A 25,569-nucleotide genomic window follows, 5' to 3' on the forward strand; every position below is an offset into this window, starting at 1 on the left:
TGTGATTGCAGTCTATTATTGTTACATGCAAGTTTGTTTCACAATGACAATAATTAATACTAAGGAAGCCTTTCTAATTCAAGAGTGTATCTTCCTCATGAATTGCTCTTATTCCTGAAATTATACATTTGTTAAGCTTATTTGGTCATATCAGCTCTCCGTCGTTTGTGTTAGTCTTATGCATCACTGAGCAGATACACCACACCCTTCCCCAGCGTTACAGTGAAGACTAAACTCTATTTGTGTTTTTTAATGCACGTTATGTTATCTTTCGACATCTAAAAGTTGTTTTATTTTAAATACAATAACAAAAAATATTCGCTTGTCACATGTCACTATGTTTTTAAACTTTTATGAAAATTCCTGACAAGCTTTATAGTAAGTTCATTAGAGATATCGACATATTTTCTATTATGTACATTACAAAATAACACCCTTTAAAACATGAAAAAGTTGTCAGAATTTAATTTTATTGCCACTAAACAAGATGGGTTATGTTACATTTAACTAGTTTATATTGAGTGACGATTGTCGCCCTTGCATTGCAAATCTGTACTTCTTTTATAAACAGAAAAAAAATATTACATTCTAACTACCTTTACTTGTTAATAAAAATATATATCAATATCTTACATACTCTGTTTAATTTCCAATATACAGAGTATATAAAGAGTCACTTTGTTTTTAATCCTTTATAAACATTTTTGAAAAGCTTCAGAGTAAATTCATTAGAGAAATCGATATATTTTCTAGTATGTACATCACAAAAAATACCCTTTAAAAAGTCGTCAGAATTCAATTTAATTTCCACAAATATGATGGATAATGTAACATTTAAGGTAAATGGCTGTGTTTACACTATAAAATTTCTGTGAGTACAAACAAAACTGTGTAATTTGAAAAGTTTTAAAGCCTGGCAGCACCTAGATATAAGTTGTTTTCATTTAGTTTTTTAAAAAGATAAAAACTTTTGTGGATTTAGCTAAACATTTTCATTCCTTTCTGCAGGTTGTGTAAAAATAAACAAAGTCTGATGAAATCTTTGAGATGGTCCCCCTCAGGTAATGATTGTATTGTATCATATTGATTGAATGGACAATACAGGGACAATAGAAATTTACACAACAAAGGTGATTTAAATAGTGTAAATGAGTGGACTGTATCAAATAAAACTCAGGTGTTTGTTTATTTCACCATCTTTTGTGGCAAAGAAATAAAATGTTGATCAAAATCCATAAAGGTTTTTAACTTTTTAGATTTTATGATGGATGCTACATTTATTTATCTAGGTGCTGTCAGGCTTTAAAACTTTTCAAATTGTACAGTTTTGTCTGTACATAGAGAAAATTGTATGGTGTTAACACAGCCATTTTTGTCAAAGTGTGTTGATAAACCTTAACTTCTACTTCTACTTCTACCAATACGCGGCCACCATCAATAAGTTGATTATTTTGCCACTTTTTGGACTTGTTGTTCAAATTACGTGACGATTTTCGCCTTTGCATTTTAGCTCCGAATTTCCTGTTTAAACAGAAGAAAACTTATAGTTATAATAATTAAGATATAAGTATCTTACGTGTAAATAAACATATATATTATAACATAACATACGTACTGATTTCACACTGTTAAATTTGCAATATAAAAAGAATATATTTCAATTCTTCCTACATTCTAACAGGAAGGTAAACAACAGGTAAATATTGATTTTGTTATGACGATTATCACAAACATCTAGTGGTAATGGCGGTATTTTTCAAAAAGGTATTATAAATGATATTGGGTATTATGTAGCATGAAGTATGTAGAATATATCACACAGTGGCAAACAAATATTTGATTGTTGTATATATGTGTGCATGTATTTAATCCGCTATTTAGTTCTTATTGTATAAAAAGAGCTGAGTACTTTGCAGATGAGTAGGCTTGCGTCGGTAAGAGCATTATGAATTCAAATTATGTAACAAATAAAAGATTCCGTCATATTTCCGACTTCGATTTCACCTATATATTTATGTTTGTATTTTTTGGTGATGTTGTACCCTTTTAGACTTGTTATATATTTATATCTGTTTATATTAGTATACTATAAAAAGGGAGGTTTGTTTATGAGAATACATTTGACGGGATTAAGGCCGTATCAAAAATGTTATTTTTTTTTGTCCAATTTTGTAAACATTTTAAGCGGACTCATAAACCCTTCACGCGTTTTGGTTTTTATACATTCTCCTATAGTGTGCCTGGTGAAGGAAAATCCAGAAAAAAAACGTTTCGGACGCATACAATTTATAAGTTGTTATTTTCATTTTTTTAAGAAACTAAATAAATTTGTTATTAGTATTAAACTGTTGATATTAGGAAAACTCATAATGGTTGATATAATATACTGTAAACGTCGAAAGTTTAAAGCAAAGATGATTATCGCTTATTTTGCGTCCAAGTATAATGCGAAAATAGTTTCAACTTATCAGGATTATTGTCGTGAAGGGTACACTTTCATTCGATACGCTAATTCTATTCCCGAGCAAAAAAATAGTGCAATGAAATCGCGAAAATATCTGAATGTACAGTAACATACACTGATGGATGTCCTTGTATAGTCCAGAATATACTACCTGTCCAGAGGGAGAGAGATAAATACTAAGAATATCATGCAACAACTCTGGTGAATAGTTGTCTCATTGGCAGTCATACCACATATCCTCATTTTTTATATATTAATATGACAAAATAATTTGTAGTTGAATGTAATTAAACAGGCCGTTAAAGATAGGCACTGGCTACGGTTACATGGAAATGTAACAATAATATAAAAATTATTGTTACATTGGAGACTAATTGCCGGAATCCAGGGATGGGTAAGGAACCGATTAATTACGAATGTAACAATAATATTTGGGTCTACAGTTACATTGCGTTAAATAATATTGTTACATTAACGCACTGCAATGTACGTAGGGACTAGTAATATGTATTAGAATAAAACTTGAAAACTTTTATTTGATATTTAAATATTGCATGCATACAATATTTAAAATTTTTATTTACAATGACAGTTTCTACAAATCCAGTATGTTGTTTTTTTAGCATGTTTTAGTCTGACGCATTTTTGGTGAAACCACTCTAAGCAGCCATCACAAACCAGTGATACGGTAAATGTGCACGCTCTGTATTGCAATTCCATTCTGCACTTTCCCTTTTTGAAGTTAAAGAAACTTTCAATGTCTGCTATGCTTCAGGTGAAAAATATTTTTTTTACTCTTGCAATATTTATATTTTCGCCCAATTTTTTGTTGGAAGCATGTGAGGTTGTTTAAATATAAGTCAATTGTGAAAGCAACTAATGTTGAAATTAGCCGACAGGTTGAAACTGGTTGAAACAGTGTTTTCATTTTCAGAGTCCAGATATTTTTTGATCGTAATTTCGTTCTTATTTGTGACAGTAAATGCTCTATTGAACAGTTTATTAAGTATTCGTCAATAGTGCCATTGTACTAAACTATAGTAGTTTCTTTAACAACACCAAAACAATCAATACTTAAAAATTTGTTGAATAATAATATGATTATTACTATTATTATCTCGTACATATCGAAGAATTAAGCAACAAAACTATAGAAGGTTTAAGTTTAACAAATCTAGAGAACATTGCAGTCTTTAATGTAACAATAACACAATGTAACCGCAGACCCAAATATTATTGTTACATTCGTAATTACTCGTTTCCTTACCCAACCCTGCATTCCGGCAATTAGTCTCTAATGTAACAATAATTTTTATATTATTGTTACATTTCCATGTAACCGTAGCCAGTGCCTTAAAAGATAACCAAGTGTTATATATCGAGACCGATAATGCAGTTTATTTATTTTAATGTTTCGATTTATTTCAGTTTTTCCTTTTTTATAACATAACTTTTTGAAAAAATTAATTCATCATGTTCATCGTGCGCACATTCTTAGTATTTAAAATGTGCTTCGGTCAGCGCTTCACAACCCCAGAAAATTACAGAAAAAACATTGTATTCTTATAACCACATTTTTATGCTACGTCCATGAAATGACGTGTTATACCAAATAAAATTGAGAATGGAAATGGGGAATATGTCAAAGAGACAACAACCCGACCAAAGACCAGACAACAGCCGAAGGCCACCAATGGGTCTTCAATGCAGCGAGAAAATCCCGCACCCGGAGGTGGTCCTCAGCTGGCCCCTAAATGAAATTGTGTGCTAGTTCAGTGAAAATGTACGTCATACTAAACTCCAAAACATATAAATGAACTAAAATTAAAAAACATACAAGACTAACAAAGGCCAGAGGCTCCTGACTTGGGATAGGCGCAAAAATGCGGCGGGGTTAAACATGTTTTGTGAGATCTCAACCCTCCCCCTGTACCTCTAGTCAATGTAGAAAAAAGAAACACATAGCAATACGCACAGTAAAACTCAGTTTAAAAGAAGTCCGAGTCCGATGTCAGAATAGGTAACAACAGAAACTAAGCAAAATGACAATGATACATAAATGAACAAAGGACTACTAGTAGTTACTGACATGCCAGCTCCAAACCTCAATTAAACTGATTGAAAGATTATGTCTTCATCATATGAAAATCAAGTACAATCCCTCCCGTTAGTAATTTAGTATCATACCATCATAAAATATATGAGAAGAACATCACCCGTATCATGCCAACAACTGGTTTTAGAATAAATGTGTTTATTTCCGATGCAAAGACCCTATGAGTGAATCAATATTAATACCAAAATATGCAATCCTAAATGACTTGACAACAGTATCGTAACTATATCCTTTCCGAATAAGTCTGTTTAAAGGTTTGGTTAGCTTTTGAGGTGAATGCCGACATTCTAATCTATTGTTTGTTTTCCAATGCACCAGCTGTTGTGACGTTGTCACGGGAAGCAAGTGTTGTCATGAATGTTGCATTTGATTGGGCAATTAGATTTTACTTTTGGTGGAATGCCTTTTGTATGTTGTCGGCCAATCAAAAGTGCGGATTCTTATTTTAACACACATGTAATGTAATTATTACAAACGGCAAAATTTTGTTTCATCCGATTGAATAAACGTACACAAATACCGACAATTAAATCACCACAAAGTACCGAAATTAAATAATTATTATCAGTTTTAGTAATCGTAATTTTAGTATATATAATAAATGTAATATATAGAGAATAAAGGAGGAAAATAAATATAGAATAGAGAAAAATCGTTTAAATAAGTTAAGAATAAAGTAAACGAATGACCATATCCATTCAGACCTTCAGAATTTTTCTTTTTTATTCATTGTCATTAAATGGCATTGTGATCTTTTTGAGTTGTGCCGCTTTGTACAAATTGAATGGTAAATTTTGTCTTTACATTTTATGATGTTTCTTATCTTCGATGATTATCATATTTTTAAGCAGAGTTAAAACATATAAAGTTAACTCCCTTTGCATACAAATAATTTTCTAAAGGAGAACTACTTGTTTTTTTTTCAATTCATGAGAGATGCATGAATTCAAATGACGTCAAAGATATACACTTTATATAATTATAATCAAGTCAAATTGCGTGTTTTCAATCTCCTAGCTGGCAAAACACCGAACAACTTTTTTCGGATCACTTTACTGAATGTGTTAGTAGTGAGAGTACGCTATGAATTTTCCTCACTACTTTGCAATATCCCGTAATTTTGTCTACCGGTCTAGCCAAAATATAGCAAAAAATAGATGATAAGTTTGCTTTTTTTGACACTTTAAATCGAAATTCAGACATTCAGATTACATCTCAGCGTAGGCCTTCGCTAAACATTTGAAAGTCCTTACTATGTATTGGTATCTACATTACTCCAAAAATCCGTATGATATCGTTTCATCTCGGTCTCTAGTTTGTGTTCTACAACTAATATTTCAGTGCGTTTTACTGGTTCCTTTAAAACTACTATTAAAGAACTTATCGTTAACCTTTGTAATAAAGCATATGAAAAAAGTAAAAAAGTTAACTGTTTTTGCAGTATAAAAATTCTTTGGATGTTTTAGAAAAAAATACGTGCTTTTGATGGTCTTTTTAATTCGGTTGACAGTTTTGACTTTTCAACTCTTTACATTACACTCCCACACAATTTTTTTCTATTTTATCAAATGACCGTTTGACAAATCTGATTGCAAATATATCTGCTGCAACTCATATAAAGCCTTATCCCGTAATTTCTTATACCATTCTAGCCAATGATAAAAGCTTTAAATGTTTTCATTACATTTTTTAAAAGTTTCTTTTATCCACTGATTATCCTATTTTTAAGCAGAGTTAAAACAAATTATCAAATTACCTCCCTTTGCATACACAGAATTTTTTTTAAAAGAGAACTACATTTTTTTGTTGTCATTTCATTAAAGATTCATTGAAGTTTATCGACAGATTGTATGTTTTCTTATGCGCACCAATCACACCCTTTTACAAGCAGAGTTGTTATATGCTAGAAACACTTACTGAAAGTGTAATATGAGGTGATAAAAGCTGTAAATTTTCTCCTTGACAACATTTATATACGTTTCAGCAATAAAGGTAATTTTGATAGATATATTTACTGGGAGTGTGATGCGATGATAAAAGCTGTAAATGTTCTCCTTGACAACATTTATGTGCGTGTCGGCAGTAAAGTTTATTGACAGGTTGTAGGTATTCCTATGGGTACCAATTGCACTCTTTGTAGAATCAGACTTTTTCCTGCATTGTTATGAATAACAGTTTATGGCCAAGCTCAGTAAACCCGTCTAAAATCAATTAAATAGATATATTCAACAACACTTACCGTTATCTTGATGATACTTTTTCGTTCAATAACCAAGAATTCTCTAAATATGCTGCCGAAATTTACCCAAAGGAACTGACCTTTAATGAATTAAGTATAAACAGCAATAACTGTCCTTTCCTAGATTTAGATATTTCAGTTTTACACGGGAACGTCTACACCAAACTTTACGACAAAAGGGACGATTTTTTGTTCCATATTGTTAATTTTCCTTTTTTGAACGGGGATGTCGTTTGGACCCATCTGACGGTGTTTATATATTCCAACTCGTTCTGTATGTCCGTATCGGAAGTAATGTTATCTTTGCTTTACTGGTAAAAAACAAAGTCAAGGATTTTGTTACAACAAATTACTTAAAACCATTACTAAATTCTTTTATTGATACAAAGGTTTGGTTTGGAAGTTTGGCTGTACCTGTAGAAAACTTATTTCAAACGGGATAGCACATCCTAATTTCTACGGTGATGTTGTTTACCGAGCCCGTAAATTTAAATACGATCCGGGTAAACTAATCGATCCTTTAAATAAACTGATTCAAAATGTTTTTTTTCAAAATGGTTATCAATCTAACACTGTAATTAGATCTTTGAATATTGTTTTCATCGGTATAAATAGTGATTTTGTTATCTATCATGAATTAAAGCCCAACTAATTATTATTCCTATACACATATGTGCATTCACGATCCAATATTCTGTCGATACCTTTATTATTGCATTGCACAAGGTCATGTTTTTCTCTGACTGTTAATGACGTATTCATATACTAAATTTATTGAATAATGGATGTGTACTGATTGATTTTTTAGTTGTAGATAAATGATTATTTTTTTTATTAGTTGTTTCAGTAATTAAGAGTACTCTCAGATCTGTACTCTGTGTGTGTTTTGTGTTTTTGTTCGTTGTTTTTGTGCTTTGTGTCGATCTGATGAGTTAAGCCCTTTTCAACTGATTTTTAGAGTTTGTTCCTATGTTGTGCTCTTACATGTACACCTCTGTCACAAATAAGGAGAGGACGCCATATTCTGTATGTGCCTTTCCCAAGTCAGGAGCCTATAATTCAGTCGGTATCGTTTGTTACTGTACATCATATTTGTTTTTCGCTAATTGTTTTGATCATAAATCAATCCGTTAGTTTTCTCGTTTGAATTGTTTTACACTTGTCATTTCGGGGTCTATTATAGCTTGCGGTTTGGGTTTTCTTAATGTTCAAAGCCGTACGGTGGACTATTGTTGTAAAATCCTACATCATTTTTGGTCTATGATTGAGAGTTGTCTCATTTGCAATCATACCACATATTCTTATGTCTCTATATTATTGTCAATTACTGAATGTTGACATATATGTAAGTTCTTTTTTATTTTAATATAGACCAAACTTATTCGTTCAGTGTATGTTTATCTGTTTTTGTTCATATGTTTTTTTGGTCGAGTTAAGCCATTTCAATTGATATTTTATAGTGTGTCTTTTTATGTTGTAATGTTACACTACTGTTTCAGGGTAGCGTGAAAGTTGGCTACTGTTAAAACGTTTAAACCCGCTGCATTTGAATGCTACTGTCCTAAGTCAGGATCCTGTTGTTCAGTGGTTGTCGTTTTTGTTGATGTGGTTCTTATTAACAAGTGTTTCTCGTTTCTCATTTTTCATATAGATTAGACCGTTGGTTTTCCTGTCTGAATTGTTTAACACTAGTCATTTTTGGGCCCTTTATAGCTTGTTGTTCAGTGTGAGCCAAGGCTCCGTGTTGAAGGCCGTACTTTGACCTATAATTGTTTACTTTTTTCACATTGTGACTTGGATGGAGAGTTGTCTCATTGGAACTCATACCACATCTTCTTATTTCAATATATACAATAATAACATTATGAGCATGCATTTAAAGTGAACAAATTCATTAGATATTAAACAAACTATAAATAAAAAGAAGAAAAGAAAAAGAAGCAAATCATATTTTTCTGTGATGATGACTAAGGTTTTGGTGATGATTATTGACCGTGCCAGTAGCAGTAACACTTTATGAAGGTACTAGAATTCTGTTAGACCTTTTAATAACATCTTGAACATGTTTGAAAATTAGGAGATTTTGTTCATTCGAAAGTTCAAAGTATCCGCAAGTTAATAGATTAGTATCTAAAACAAAATTGTCAGTAAGCCAATTATGATTGTTTAGTAAAACATCTTCAATATCAGACCCACACTAACACGAAGGATCCAGCATAATGTTAGCTTTGAAAAGGTCAGAGTTTAAAAAGGAAGCGGAACATCGCAATTGAGTTAAGATAATATTTAGTTTCCTCGGAATTTTTTCAAATTCTCTCTTGAAGTTTTATATAGAGTCGAAGTAGCGAATTTTTAAGTCGAGCTTATTCCATTCTCGTATTGTGGATGGAATAAAATATATTGGTACTACAAAATTTAAATTATGCCCTCAGGAAATCTAAGTGTTTAACAGAAGGATGAAATGCAATAACTGTCATAAAAAAAAGAATAAGTCTTTCGGTAATAAAAGACGATTATCGTTCTTAGATTCAGAAATCAACCCATCAAAATACTTGATTTGATGTTTCGAGCAGTCATTTTGTACTCCGATTACTGAGACAGAACGTTTTACAGTCGAGACCTCAGATACCAAATAGGCAATCGAAAATCTAAAGTCATAAAAAAGACAATTACATCATGGCTAAAAATAAAAATAAAAAATACAACAATAATAACAATAACTACATAACATTACAATCAAATTTAAGATCAGGCTAACACCCACTAAAACGAGGGTGATACTGTAAGGTACGTTAATAGAAATAAGAAGATGTGGTATGAGTGCCAATGAGACAACTCTCCTGTTAAGCTGTTTTATTTTGAGATTTTCCAAATAGCATTTAGAAATGACTAAACCGTCTCATTCATAGAATAGGATATACTGCCACAAGTCTGTCTTACAAAAGATGTGAGTTGCTGTGTGCCATGTTTTCTTTTCATTACTGTTTTAACATAAATCATGTCGTTGGTTTTTTGTAAGAATTGTTTCGAATTTTGTCTTTCCGGGGCCTTTTAAAAACTACCAAACGATATTGGTTTTGCTCATTGTTGAAAGCCGTATGGTGATGTATAGTAAATTAAATCCTCTTTCATCGGGCTTTTGTGGATAACTGTCTAATTGGCAATGTACCATTCTACCGGTAAGTTTCTTTATTACTGTAACATCAAATGCAATGAAAAACATGTACTGTGATTTCTCAGAACAAAAAAATCTCAAAAATTTCACATTTACATACAACACTGATAACTAACTCTTGCTCTATGCGCATTATTGGATTAGTTTCTCTATAAAAGTTTAACCATTAAACAAAGCTTCAAAACAAGAAGATTGTCCTTTAATTTCAATGTGTATACATGTTTCTCGTTCTTTGGGAAAATCTTAAAATTTTAAACCACACAAGTGAAAAGGTATCAGTTTCTTTCAGTGTATGCATCACAGTACTTTTGTCAGGAATGATATGTAATAAACATAAAACCTATTCCAGCAAATGTATTTTAGTTAAAACAAACTGTTTATTTCAGTAGAAGAAATTAAATACCGACTCAATTTAGTACATGCAGTGTCTTGTTTATTTTTTCAACAAGTTGTTCACTTACCCGTTTTTGTAATATTTGCCACCGGACTTGAAACTGTCGTTAATCTTTTAATGTCAAGGGAACAAACGGTAGACTTATAATGTATACACCTTGATTAAAACAAAGCGATGAGGAACATGTATCCTTGCCAATGATCACGATAACTATCTACCAAAAACAAAAGATCATTCAGTGTCATTTAAAGAAAGAAAAAGCATGCCGGTTATGGTTTGAATTTTTCGCTTGCAATAGGCTAATTACGGACACCCTCAAAGAATATAGCGACTGCAAATTTATTCTTACTGCAAAAACTGGACGGAAACTCTATAGAATCAGTCAAAGAGTGAAAGTAGTTGCCATTGCATGGTCGTTTCAGAATCTAAAGGCCTATGGGTAATTTCATTGTTCGAACCCCAAAAAGAAAATAACCTCACGTCATTGGTTGAATTCCAATTGTTTAGGATGTTTTTAACCAATCACGACACTTTGGTGTACTCTTTTGAAAATATTACCCAAAATGCATTACTTACTGAAACGGCGAATTGTATTCCTCTCGCAAAACCTAAATTCCTATCGCAAAACCTAAATGTAGGTCCTATAATCAAGGTTATAACTGTTTGGAATGAAAACAAATGGTCTGCATTTCTATATCCTTGATACCTGTAGCAGCGCCAACGTATTTAACACTTCCTTATGTCAATGTTTTTTTAATCACCAGCCTGTTATGATTTGTAAAGCCATTTTTTTTTTTTTTTTTTTTGTTTTTTTTTTGCTTTTAAGAAGATATTTGTGTATGTTTAAAACTTCAATTTACGGATTTCTTGTTTTGACAATAAAATATATTTATATTTTTTTGTTCATTGTCTTTCATTTTGAAGGTTTGACAAACTGAAATTATTGATATTGCCTTCCATTTTATCTAACGTTCCACAGACACGAAAACAGTTCCGACAAAACGTATTATTTGTACTTATCGCAATCCTTGTATATTAGTGACGTTGTGATTAGTTTGATGCCGTCACGTGTATGGATCCGTAAGGGGTCAGTAGATTTTATAGGGGTATCAGGACGCCACGTCTACTATTCATGGTGGAGTCATCTATTCATGTTATTGTATTTCATTGTTTATTTTTATACAAAACTTTGCAGGAAAAGTGTCATGTGCGATAAATTTGTCAAACGGGTCACTACTGACCCCCTACGGATCCATAAAGGGTTAGTAAAAATCATACGGGATCCGAAAGGATCAGTAGCAAACCATATAACTTATATAAGGTGTAGTTTTTTTTTATTCATATAGCTCTTCTGCTGTATACATATCTTGTGTTGATATTTGTATGCTTTTTCCATCCTTCTTTCTTTTTCCCTTTTTTTTTTTCTTCTTGTTATACTTAGAGTTTTGTTGTCTGATGTGTTCTCTTTTTTCCGCCTTGTTTTAAGGGTGTAACTGTGTTTGTTGGAGTCGTTATAAACAGCTTTGGTAATGTGTAGTGTACCTGGAAAAACTTTGCATGATAAATGCATGATTGACTACTAGTATATTTTATCACAGGTGACGACGGATATGTTTCAATTGTCGTAACCCAGATCTCGTCCTCCTTTCTTCGAATGTGACCTACTGAATTAGACGTATTACCGTGTTTGTACTTAGATGAGCAACACAACGGGTGCCGCATGTGAAACAGGATCGTATTACACCTCCGAAGACCCAGATGTTTTGTGGCGGGGTCAGGTCAAGTCTTAAGTTATTTATATAATGTGTTGTGTACTGTTATTTTTCTTTTCGTCGTTTTTCGTTTATTTTTGCCATGACGTTGTCAGTTTGTTTTCGACTTGTGAATTTGAATATCCATTTGGTATCTTTTGCTTCTCTTTTTCGATACACATGAACAACAAAAAATGATGTTTCATTTTTCATGCTGGACCCTATTTTGAAATCATATTTCCATAGTTTTGTTTTATATTGGTGTTTTATTTTCATTAAATATTAATCAATTTGACTATATTGAAGTTTTAAACTGCTTTTATTTTTAAGTAAATTTTATTATTCTTATAAGACCCCTTTGACGATATAGTTATTCACGTGCTTAGATTGTTACACATCCTAGGCTTCAAATTTTTGTGTTCGAGCATTCCTGATGAAGGTTAATCCAGAAAAGCTTTTCGGACTAAGTAAATTTATATAGCGTTATTTTCATTTAACTTAACAAAAATAAAATCAAGGTTTTCTATTTCGAAATGACCATGAAATAGATTTCAATGCAGTAGTTCGTGTATTTTCATGGCAACTAAATATTTTATTTTATTTTAATTTTATTATCTCAAAAAAAAACATTTGCATATGAAAATAATATGTTTTACTCTATATTATATAATGAACAGTAATAGTTAATAATTTATTATATACAATGTTTTACAAAATTTTGAAGCATTGGAATAACTTAACATAGTTAACTTAAAGATTAACGATGTTATCATTTACTTTCGTCCAAATCGCATAAATCTTTTATCTTCCGTCGTCGACTTGCCGAATCTCATAAATCGTTTTTCTGCTGGGTCTCGTCCGAATCTCATAAATCTTTTGTCTTCCGTTGATTTTCCAAATCGCATAAATCTTTTTTCTTTGTCTTCACCATCAACACTTTTACCAAATCTCATAAACCTTTTTTCATCGTCTCCACTTTTACCAAATCGCATAAATCTTTTATCGGCATCTAAGCTTTTCCCGAATCGCATGAATCTTTTATCGGCTTCGGCACTCTTTCCAAATCTCATGAATCTTTTCTCGTCATCGTTATCAATGCTCTTTCCGAATCTCATAAATCGTTTGTCTTCTGTTCCACCTCTGCCAAATCTCATAAATCGCTTGTCTTCAACCCCGTACGTATCATCGCCTTCGTCCTCTCCAAAATTTTCATCTGCTCGCTTACCGAATCTCATAAATCGCTTATCTTCCCCAGCTCTACCGAATCTCATGAATCGCTTGTCTTCTGTTCCACCTCTTCCGAATCTCATAAATCGTTTGTCTTCGACCCCGTATGTATCGTCCCCTTCGTCCTCTCCGAAATCTTCATCCCCACGCTTACCGAACCTCATAAATCGCTTGTCGGCGTTTTCACGTTTGCCGAATCGCATGAATCTCTTTCCAAATCGCATAAACCGCTTATCTGCAGCTTTCAAATTTTCATCAGCAGAATCTTCATTTGTTGCATAGGAGTTATCTACATTTCTCTTTTTAATTTCGGCTTCTGATTCTGTATTGTCTGTAACACTTTTCTTTTCAGGTACATCTTTAACCGCATCGATAGACCTTCGTTTTCGTATTTTTAGACCATTTTGATTGGCAGATTCTACCTTAACTAAAGCTGCTCTTAATATGTCTGCAAGTCCAACATTATCATATCCTCCTCCTCCTCCTCCAGATCTACCGAATCTAAGAAAACGTTTGTCTTCTGTCTGGTATGGACTCCTACCAAATCGAAAGAAGTGGTCACCTGATAGAGCTCTGCCAAATCGAAGAAAGTTTCGCTTTTGTGCGTTAGTGTCGTCTGTTTCTGAAAAAGATTGAAAAATAGAATAATAATAATACAATCAGAAGTTCTATTATTTTCATGTGATATGTCACGTGTTTAATCTTTGGCTGACAACACTTGACGACGTAAAAAAAATCATCATAAACTTTGTAACAGTGCATGTCTATCAATATGAGACGACATTCCGGTTACTGAAACGAAATTCCTTATTTAATTGTGTGTGGTTATTTCGATTCTACTCCTTTTTAATGCCTATAATTTCACACAATCGTCTCCATATAGGTTAAAATTATGACGAACATAAGACCTATTTCTTTCTATATTTTTTCTTATAAGATTTTAAGTGTAACTTTCTTTCATGGTTGAACTACTGTCAGGAATCCAAATTTTACGTGACGTTTCTAGTGGTAGTGTTTTTATTTTTATTTCAATCAAATAATTGTCTCAAATGTTTGGTTATTTAGCAAGTTATATTATAGTAAACTGAAAATATATTGTAACGGATTTGATATAATTGATATTTTATATTATATCATATTTCATTCTCTCCAAATCAAACTTCGTCCCTTTAGAGTTTGCATGATTTTTAAAAAGTTATTTTCTCTTGAGCATGGTATTCTCTGTTAGTGTATTGTATTATTTGTATATTTTTTTCGGTTTTGTGTATTCCTTTTGGATTTATCTTTAGTAACCCGTTTTCAATTTATAACTTGTGTTTGTTCAAAGAGACAAATTGGATCGTACACAAGTTTTACCAACTTATGAAGTCTTCTCCTTTACATAATATATGTATAACAATACAAGAATCATACAGAGCATGCTCAGTTAAAAAGATCTACCTTAAGGAAATATAGAAAATAGAGACAATCGCAATCAATATGAAAGAAAGAAAAAAAAAGAAAACAATTAGAAAAAAAAGAAAACATGTTGAAGTCTGTGGACACGGTGATTTTGTTTTTGTTTTCGTTTATCTTATTTGATTATGGTAAGAGGAATTTGTTTGGTTTTTTTTAATGAATTTAAAGACTTCTTTACAGATTTAACACGTATTGTTCATCATAAAGTTTTAAACTAACATTCTTGACAAACAGTGCTTCAGCACTTTGATTTATGCTTCTTTTTTCAATTTCTGACTAGTTTCTCACTATCTTATTTAAAGCAATTCTCGTTCATAAATGGTATTCTATGTTATATCCCAAAGGGTTCCGAACGTCAATCTTTGATGTAAGAAAGCCAGGAGAATTGTGTAAATTATTTTAACCGACGACCATTGTATTCTCCGGTGGCAATTACAACGTTGAGTTATGATTTATTGAATCAATAAAGCACATTTTGATCTCATATTTGCAAAAAAGATAGTTTATTATGTCTTTGTACGGTTTATTCGATTCCTATCAAATCCTGAAAAGAGATTTTTCAAAGTGAACTAGCATAGAAAGGGTGAAACGTCGAAGCATAGAAAACTTACTTTAGATAATCGTAATATAATGTTCTTATGTGAAACCACTTGTGCGTACATTGTCAGCAGTTTGTGCGTGCATTATTAGCCACTTGTGTGTACATTGTTGGAAGTAAATGTATGATAAATCTAGCATACAAACAAATATATTTCTTTAATCGAGATATGGACAATATCAAGGAAATATTTTGTATAGCTCGTGTCAATAAAACTAGAACGAGTTAATCATTTATGAGTATGAAGAACAGATGGGTTATCTCCTATTCTATTTTGGTCTTTTATTCAATTATAGTTTATGTGTTCTTACTTTATCTAGAAAGACTTCAAATAATAAAAAAAACCATGACTCTTAAACATGATATAATAAATATATTGACAATCATTTTCACAGGGTTTCAAGTAAAATTAATCCTCATTGAAGGGAATTTATAAATAATAGATGTGGGTTATTTTGGTTATTCTCAAAAGAAACATCTACTCAAACGACCGAAAAATCAAGAGACATTTTAAGATCAACATACGGTCTACGATTCCGAAAGACGAACGTAGAAGATACCTACCCAACTGCATCAAAGGTGAATAGAATCGATATTGAGAGAACAGGACACGATCGAGAATGACAAGGACTATCTCCAAAAGTATAAACGAACAAATAAAAACAACGTATACGAACAACTGAAATAAACCTTTATACGTTGGGCAATACTAGCTCCCGCCAAAACCAGAAGCGAAAGAAAGGGCTCCGAAAGTGTGTGTATACTCTGCTTTGCATTCGACATCCGTAATGTTAATTATATTGGAAAACTAAAATGATGGTCTGATGGGGTTAACAGAAAAAAGAATATTAGGGACAAAATTAAGTGCCAGTCTTTGTAAGAATCAGGCAATTTAGAAAAATTTCAAAACATGGCTGAAAAAAACCCACCGACCAATCTATCCTATTTTGAAGTTACCCTCATCCTGAGTTAGAAATGGTAGGTCTTTTGTTTCTGCTGTTCTGGTAATTCGAGAAATCTCTAGATAACTTTTGGTTAGAATGATAGCAAATTACATAGTTATCTCCCTTTAATTGTTAATTTCTAGTGCATTTCAACCAAATTATATCTTGAGTTACCAGAACAGGAGGAGGAAACGAATGTTATATTCGTGCACGATGATACAATTTGAACATAAATTTATGTCAACTTGAGTGGGTTTTTGTTTGTCATGTTTTCACCGCTGCCTGGTTCTTAGGCAGATTGGCACTTAAAGTATAAAGTAATGAACCAAATAGAAAGAAGAAAAATTACATAAATAATCAAAGAATACAGGAAGGAATCCCCCTCTACGTCTAGACACTCTCTCATATTAGGTTCATATCCATTTTTTTTACAATAAATGGTAATTGCAAATCTTAAAGGACAATTTGATGCCATCTTTGTAAGTAAACCAAAATTCAAAATTACGAAAAGAAGAGTAATTTTCTTACAGTTCTCATTTGACCAATATTTAGATTAAAAAAGAATATGATAACCCTTATGATTCACTGTTTTATCAGACCATATTTTCCAACAGACAAGTAACAGACAACCGTTAAGATACCATAGGTATTGCTAGTGTTTTATATTTAGGTATATCAATATCCAAAAACAGAGACAGGTTCTTCTTAGCTTGAAGGTTACAATACATTATCGAGTAGCATGCCCGAAACCGTTCCATAAAAGGATATTTTACACGTATAGCACGTTTTTATACAATACTATTTTGTTCCCCGGTCTTAGTCAATTACACATGGGCAATAGCTAATACTATATTTTTAGCAATACATGTTTATTATTTGTTAAAGGTTACATTATGATGAAGGAGACATGAACAAAAGAGGCTGTGTTAGCAATCCGACGACAATAGCTTTAATAAAAACTATTTGGAAGGCAACATACAGCTTGTAACAATAAACATGTTTTCATGAAATAGCTCGTTTAATTTCAAAAAAATCTTAACAAAGTATTTACTTTGACCTGTTGACAAAAATATGAAATTTCAAAAAATTTGGACCACAAAATTTTCAGGAATAATTTCATTGGATATATATAACAAACACTAATTTGATCATTGAGAAGCTTGATTTCTTTGCTAATACATGTAATATGTGATTAAAACGTTTAGCTGATTTTTAGAGTTAACTCTCTTAAGTGTTTCGTACCCTATTAGACTTCCGTAACCTTATTCCGGCTCTCTTGTTCTCATGATTTGAGTAGGATAATATCGTTTAAATATTTAAGGGGGAAAATAATATATTTTTATTGTGAATGTGGTGCTATAAAAAAGTCATTATTTGACCAACAAATGTCATTTTAGATATTGCTTAACATTTAATATTATTTTATGAGACATCGGGCGTCAAGATATCTTTAGGTGAAAATCTAAAATTAAGGCAAAATATTACAAGTTTAATAGCCTTTTGATAAATATTGATAAAATTCAAAATATATTTATGTTATTATCAATTTTATGACATCATGTCGTCTTGTATGCATCTAACGTGTTAAATTTGATAGTTTTAAACTACTTTTTCATTTTACATTCAATGAATAATAAACTCATCATAAATACCGGGACAAACCCTTCTTCGTTCGTCAATAAATTTCAGAATCTATCCAACGACCATACTATGCAAAATGACCAACAACAATCCTAAATTAATTCTTTTATGCGTCTTATCTATTATTGCATTTGAATCAAGCCAATTTTGTTTACTTTTGAAGGCATCTAATCATTAGGAACGGTTATTCAATACAGCCTTCAGAAATATTTTATAAGATCATTATTCGGGCGATTCATATATGTGCAATATTAATGTAAATTTCATATAGAAACATTTATAATTGACAAGAAATGTCAGTTTCATTTCAGACATTGATTGTGTTGTCTGGATAAGCATGTTGATTGAAGATTCGATAGTGTCTCACTTATTAAGGGTCAAGTTTAACTAAATAGATAAGGTACTTTGGTAAAATGAAATTACGCTAAAATTTTCAAAATATTTACAGAGATATTTATTTGCCATTATTTTAACACTATGCAAAGAGATCTTTTTTTGACACAAATTGTATATAATTACATTACATGTACGTTTCATTATAATACGTTATTTTGAACAGCAATCTCGCGTCATTCTGAAATTAACCTTCATTTCAAAATGAAATGTAATATTCATGATTACACGAGCTTCCACAATAATGTGCACAGGTAAATAAAAGAAAAAACTTGATAGAAATCGTGTTTTCATGATCCTAGCAAAAAAAATGTAATTATAAGTATTGAATGCTTCTTTTAGTAATTTTATAGGGCTGTAAAAGCGTTGACCGTGCACACATGTTTAGAATGAAGCGCTTCATACAAAATGTACTTCGGTCAACGCTTTTACACCCCAATAAATTTACAAAATGAGGCATTTAATTCTTAAATGTAAATATCTCTAACGTATAGACGTCATTAAAACAGCAACCTATCGACACAGGTATCAAAATAAGGTATAAAACTGGTATCAAAAGTCAATCTTAAATCGCCCTGATCCTAGAAGAGTTGCAGATAGATTAAATAAACATTGTACCAATAAAATAAGGCAGGTCATTAACTCAGCAACCCAAAGTCGCCAAATATGTAGAGGGCAACATAAGGTCTTCAACAGTAGAAACGATGTATATGCAATGTGTCAATATATAAAATTGAGAATGGAAATTGGGAATGTGTCAAAGAGACAACAACCCGACCAAAGAGCAAAAAACAGTACAAGGCCACCAATGGGTCTTCAACACAACGAGAAAATCCTGCACCCGAAGGCAGGCTTCATCTGGCACCTAAACAACAATGCGTACTAGTTCAGTGAAAATGGACGTCCCATTAAACTCCGAAACATATAAATGAACTAAAATAAAAAAAAAAACATACAAGACTAACAAAGGCCAGAGGCTCCTGACTTGGGACAGGCGCAAAAATGCGGCGGAGTTAAAAATGTTTTGTGAGATCTCAACCCTCCCCCTATACCTCTAGCTAATATATAGTCTCGAGTATAAATGAAGGTGTGAACAAATTATGCATAAACTATCAATGACCTACCATAAACATTAAATACATTTTCTGATAAACAAACATAGCAAAAAACATTAAGATATGACATAGGACCACAAATGAAAAGTTTCTTGATTTGAGACAGACACATGCATAACTATGCTGCACAATTAAATCAAAACTTGTCAAATCTGCTCATATATTTGAAATTTGTAAGAACGAATTCCATCCTTCATTATCATCACTGTTATTTTTTAGACATGTAAAAGAATATATATATTCTTTCTAAAAAAATATACATATTTGATCATTTAGGTATTAATACAAAACTTTATATAAATAGGATTTGGAAAATGAATGTTTATTAAACAAATAACCAGAATGTTTATAATACCAAAGATATGCAATGGAATATTATGTTATTTGTAAAGAAAAGAAAGTATATGTAGATTATATGGCCGTTACTTTATAAGAATCGAACATTCAGCTTAAAGGAGGTAAAGCTATATCATGTTTTCTTCGTAGCCAACAATTTTGTCCGAAAACGACAAAGTATTTACGGTTCAGCTTAATTTGTAATTCTTTTTAATTTTGAATAGTACTGATTTAAGAACACCAGTACTCATATTACTTAACTTTAAACATTTCTAGCTAATAGTTTGTACCACAAAATCGTAAGGAGAAGAAGCAAAAGAACTGAAGCAGCAAAGTTCAATCTTGCTTTTCGTGTAACTTGTGACTGTTAACTTCCAACGAACTGCACAACAAAATTACAAGATAAAGAAAACCTTTCAAATTGTTATGAAAACAGAACGAATAAGGCTAGAACATGAAGAAGTGTCTTTCAACAATAAAAAAAAAACTATCCCAGTTTACGTCAGCACGCACATGGTAAAATGAATAAGAAGAAGTAATTACCATAATAGCTGAGTTCTGATCTCCAAAATTGATTTAAGATATATTCTTGCAATAAAACATTAACTCTAGACTATTTATCATAGAATGTTATTATTAGTTCTATTTAGAAGAATAGACAAACAAATTTGATTACCTCTTAACACAACAGTATAGAGAAAACCACGTGTCCCTTAAGAAACAGGGGTAAAACTATTATTAATGAAGTTTGCTGTAGAACTGTCAGTATCATAGTTTTTTCTTCCCGTATGACGAATTTTACTAAGAATATAATGGTACAATCTACGTAAGTAAATGTGAAATAAATAGAATATAAATGTTGATCAACACAATCTAAAATGGATTTGGTTTTTTTACAATGATTTGACGGAGATTTCTCATGCAATGCGAAAATTCATTTTAGACAAAGTGTCAATAGAAACATTTCTTAAAAGGGAAAAACTTTAAAACAAAATGATTTAAATCCTTGTTTAATAACATGAAATGGAAGTTATCTTTTAAAAACTCAAATTTGTCACGAGTTATTCCCCTTCCTTAAAAATGTAGTCATAAGGAGTTATACTTTTTCATTGAATAATCTAAGCCTTAAACAAACGGCTGGCATGTAACACACTGTGTACGGGAAGTTGAAAGAATTTAAAAAAACGTATTAACAAAAATTGAAACGCAATCAAATTATACAATACATAAGAGTAAACTGCGTTGATTGATTGACTGGTGATTGTTGCTGTTTAACTCCACTTTCAGCATACTTGGTTTTATCATGGTGGTCAGTTTTTAATTGGCAGAGGAAGCCGGAGTGGGAAACTGACCTTTCGCAGGAAAACCGAGAATCCTAGTCAACTGATTAAGATCGGAGTCGAACGAACGAACCTTGCCACAAGCAGGATTTGAACTCACAACGGCTAGTGATCACTGCAGAGGAAATACTTAGACCACTCGATAACTGATGTTCCTTGTATTGCAATGACAACGTGTCTCTTAATTTGCCGTAAATAAAGATGGGTTTACAATTGTAGTTTGAAATGGGGTAATTGTGACTTGTCGGGAAACTTTGAAATTATTTTGTTCGAGCATCTGGCAAAATTGACTTAATACTGATGTTTCTATCACTTTTGGTATCTTTCATATAGCTATTGACGTGTTTGTCTATTTTTATATCATTGGCTTTCATATATTTGGGTTTGAGCGTTCCCGATGAAGGTTAATCAAGAAAAGCGCTTCGGACGCATCAAATTTATGAAATGATATTCACTTTGGAGTCTTATGGAAACTAAACTCAACGTTAAAAGAGCGCTCATGGAGATATTCGAAATCGGAAAACTGATCATTACTTACAGGAGAACAACCGAAAGAAACAAACAACAATTTACCACTTACCTTTCCGGAGCACCTGAGATCACACCTGGTTTGTGTTGCTCAGTCTTTAGTTTTCTATATTGTGTTTTGTGTACCGTTTTTCTTTTCGTCGTTTTTTGTTTCTTGCCATTGTATTGCACTTATATTTATTAGTAAAGAAAGAAGGTCTGTCCGATGGTATTCTATAGTCACGTGGACTATCGGTATCTTACCTCCCACAAAGGGTATGCTATGACCTTCATCAAGGAACTCATGTTGTGCATATCGAATTTGGAATCAAATTCAAGTTAAGCATACAAATATGTCATATCAGCAATCGAAATAAACATCCTGTAGGTAAAGGTACCATGCTTATAATTTAATACGCCAGACGCGCGTTTCGTCTATACAAGACTCATCAGTGACGCTCAGATCAAAATAGTTATAAAGCCAAACAAGTACAAAGTTGAAGAGCATTAAGGACCAAAAATTCAAAAAAGTTGTGCCAAATACGGCTAAGGTAATCAATGCATGGGATAAGAAAATCCTTAGTATTTCGAAAAAAAATATTTTTGTAATTAAAACATTTAATTGATATGCATGTCAACATGTTTGTGACTCCGTAGAGGTGTATTTATCACGTACATAAAAGACTACAGAATACACGTATTTTTTTTCAAATTCAAAGCTGATGGTTTTTACACGAAATATTTTATTTGAGTCGTAAGGTTTGTAGTATAAAGAAAATAACCATTGATAGTTCTTAGAAGTACTCGGTTCGAAACAGGAAAACATTTATATTATATCAGTTACGAAATATAACAACTTGTATGTATAAGATATTTCATTTTAGTTCCGGGAAAACAAAAAAAAAACAATTCATATATAAATGTATTTTAACACTCATTAGTTTTGTTTCTAATGTGTCTGCTATGCATCTACGAATGAAAAGCACTGAGCGGAGTTCATATAAAGACATTAGCCATAAACCTCAAGGGACAGTGAAGTCTTTATATTTGTCATGGCTTGTTATGCAAAACAATAATTTAATAATGTGTTTGATCCGTCTTCCATCTTAAGAAACACTTAGTTGCAATTGGCATCACAATTGTTCTAGGGCAAGTTAACCTTGTTTTTATTGAAAATTGAAAATTAGTCTTTGAGCCACGAGTTATATTAAAGATTTTTCTTAAATTTAACATATCATGAAGAGATTAGTATTATGTTCATTATATGTATATTGAAGTATATTCTTTCAGCTAGGGGTGTGATAACAGCAATTGAAAGTCAAGACCGAGGAATGATAAGAGCTTTCACAACTATTTGGCCTTTGAAATTGCAAAAATAGTCAATCGGTGCATGGCAGATCATAGCCTGTAGTATATTTGGTGTCTGTCATGTTTTTTTCCCTAAATTAGTTGTTATAAATTGGGCCGTTGTCTTATTGGCAATCATATCACATCTCCTTACATTCATATTAAATTCTTTATTCCTTTTAACATTAATGAATAGGATGCTAAAATCTGAACACTTATAAGTGAAAAAATATCAGTTATTTTAGTGCCGAAATGTCATATATGATATCTTTCTGATGTCATAAATATGTCGTAGAAGAAAACTTATTTGGCCTAATGTGGTGTACACAAAGTTATATTATAATACTACCAAATAACTGTGTGTACTATATTAGGTCAAATATGTTTACTTAGACAATTTTTGGTTGTTTGTTTTTTTTTTTTTTACTTACCCACTTTTCAAATTTACCTTTGAGTTCAGTATTTTTGTTAAAACTTTTACACCACAGAGCAAAATGATGCACCTCACTACACAGTTCATGGAAGTACCAAACGCCACATAAGTGCATTGAATATCATAGATTCATTCATAGCCTAAATTCTGAATTTGGTTGCTTAGTTTTTAATTGATATCCACGAATTTCAGTGTAATTTCTGTCGTGGTATTTCATTTTACTTTTAGACAAAAAAATGTTGGAAGAATGTAATAAAGTGTTATGGCCTTATAAGACTGCATGACATTGTTGGAAGACAATCTATATTTTTTTCATAATTCCGCTCAAAATAATAACTTTTCATAAAAATAGATATTTTTTGCGTGATACATCTAAGACACTATTCACGCTATTGTGAGAATCGTATTTATTTGACCCGGTGAACACACGTTTTAATGGTCAAAGAGTTTTCTAATTAGACTTCTTTGATGGAACGTATGATTTGTCCAACTGTAATGAAGGGGGTGGTGATTCGAAAGATTAATTATTAATAAGCAAATCAAAACAATAAAACGTCCTCTTATAATTTTTTAATTTATTTCGTAATAAGTGAAAGAAGAGAGGTGGAAGATACCAATGGTACATCCAAACTAATAAGTCGAAGACAATCTGAAAAACGACCAAAAAGACTAACAACGGTCTACAAAACACAACATACAGGGGCGGATCCAGCCATTTTGAAAAGGGGGGGTTCTAATCCTGGATAAAGAGGGGTTCCAACCATATGTCTCCATTCAAAACCATTGACCGTCAAAAAAAGAGGGGGTTTCTACCCCCTGAACACCCCCTGGATCCTCCACTGACATAGAAAACGAAAGACTGAGCAACACAAACCTATCAGAAACCGAGGGTGATGTCAGGTGCTCCGGAAGGGTGGACGTGTGGAGAAGAACAGGATAGTTACCTAGACAAAAGGAAGAGTTCAGTTATCATCAGTGACACAGATGTTCCTTAGCGGTCAAAAAGTCAATGACGACCGTACAACTTTGGAATTGATTATTTCATCTTTAGCATTAGGAGCCCTTGCTTCAGCAGGAAGTTCTTTATCGGAACATAAATTATTTAGCGGTAAAATATCATTAAGTCAATATGTTTTTAAACTTTAAAGTGTATCTTTTTTGAACAGATAAATCGCGTTTGAAAATACCGTTGAAAGTTTATTATTGAAAAAGAGATCAACATGTCAGATTGTATCTTTCGTTATTCACAATTTTATTAAACTTACATATAAATGACTTTGTACGTACACCGATCTTAAGATTGCAGTCAAACACACCTGCCACCAGCGAGGTTCGAACTCACAACCTCAGTGTTGACTGGCTAGTGATACTGTAGATGAACTATTTAAACAACTCAGCCACCGAGGCTCCTGATTTCTTTCGATAAGTGTAAAATAAAAATAACATACCTCTTAAATTCTGTATTAAATTACTGCATATTTCTTGATTATCCAAACACCAGCGACTTAGTTCATCTGCGTGTACTATTCCTGAAAACCAGTTTATAATTGCAGCAACTATAAGGGTAGCATAACTTGTTGTCCACATTACTGGCCGTGCGTGATAATTTCTACAAATAAATAAAAACTACGATTATTATTATAGTTATTATTTTAATTTGTTAATCTTTATTATAACTTTTTTTTATATCAATCGGATGTTTAGTTAAATTAATTGACTTACAAAGTATAATTATTCAAATTTTCTATATGCAATATTGTATTAGTCTTCTAACAAAATTGTGCACATCTAATCAATTTCAAACGACAGTGCAATTGACAATGCTTGGTAAAAAGACAATGGACTTAAAGGCAACCTTTTATTCATAAAAAGAGAAACATAGTTTTTGTGTATACACCTCCACAATTACAGTAACATATTTTCGATATCTCACATTAATTGTGTCGAAAGTATAATTGTTAAGGCATTCGTCAATTTGAATTAGATAAATGTCTTTCTAGTTCAATGAAAAAGAAAAGCAGAGCTGTTTCTTTCTTAAACCAAATATGATGTACGTTTTTTAAAGTTATTAAAATTCTACCGGAACAGCAG

General features: G+C 31.9%; 2 protein-coding genes across 2 annotated transcripts in view; both read right to left on the bottom strand.

Annotated features, from left to right (window-relative positions):
• The window catches only part of LOC127705021 (uncharacterized), a 183,771-nt gene extending 182,081 nt beyond the window's left edge, over nucleotides 1–1,690 (bottom strand). The window contains exon 1 of the mRNA XM_052209266.1: nucleotides 1,616–1,690. The gene's annotated coding sequence lies outside the window, so the exon portion shown is untranslated. The remainder of the gene's footprint in view (nucleotides 1–1,615) is intronic.
• Nucleotides 1,691–12,774: 11,084 nt separating this feature from the next.
• The window catches only part of LOC127705027 (FMRF-amide neuropeptides-like), a 28,896-nt gene continuing 16,101 nt past the window's right edge, over nucleotides 12,775–25,569 (bottom strand). The window contains exons 2-3 of the mRNA XM_052209276.1: nucleotides 24,927–25,087; nucleotides 12,775–13,988 (exon numbers count right to left, since the gene is read on the bottom strand). Coding sequence (XP_052065236.1) covers nucleotides 12,913–13,988; nucleotides 24,927–25,065 — 1,215 coding nt within the window. The 5' untranslated portion in view covers nucleotides 25,066–25,087 and the 3' untranslated portion in view covers nucleotides 12,775–12,912. The remainder of the gene's footprint in view (nucleotides 13,989–24,926; nucleotides 25,088–25,569) is intronic.

The sequence above is a fragment of the Mytilus californianus genome, unplaced genomic scaffold, assembly GCF_021869535.1.
Source record: "Mytilus californianus isolate M0D057914Y unplaced genomic scaffold, xbMytCali1.0.p SCAF_6, whole genome shotgun sequence".
Classification (NCBI taxonomy): domain Eukaryota; kingdom Metazoa; phylum Mollusca; class Bivalvia; order Mytilida; family Mytilidae; genus Mytilus; species Mytilus californianus.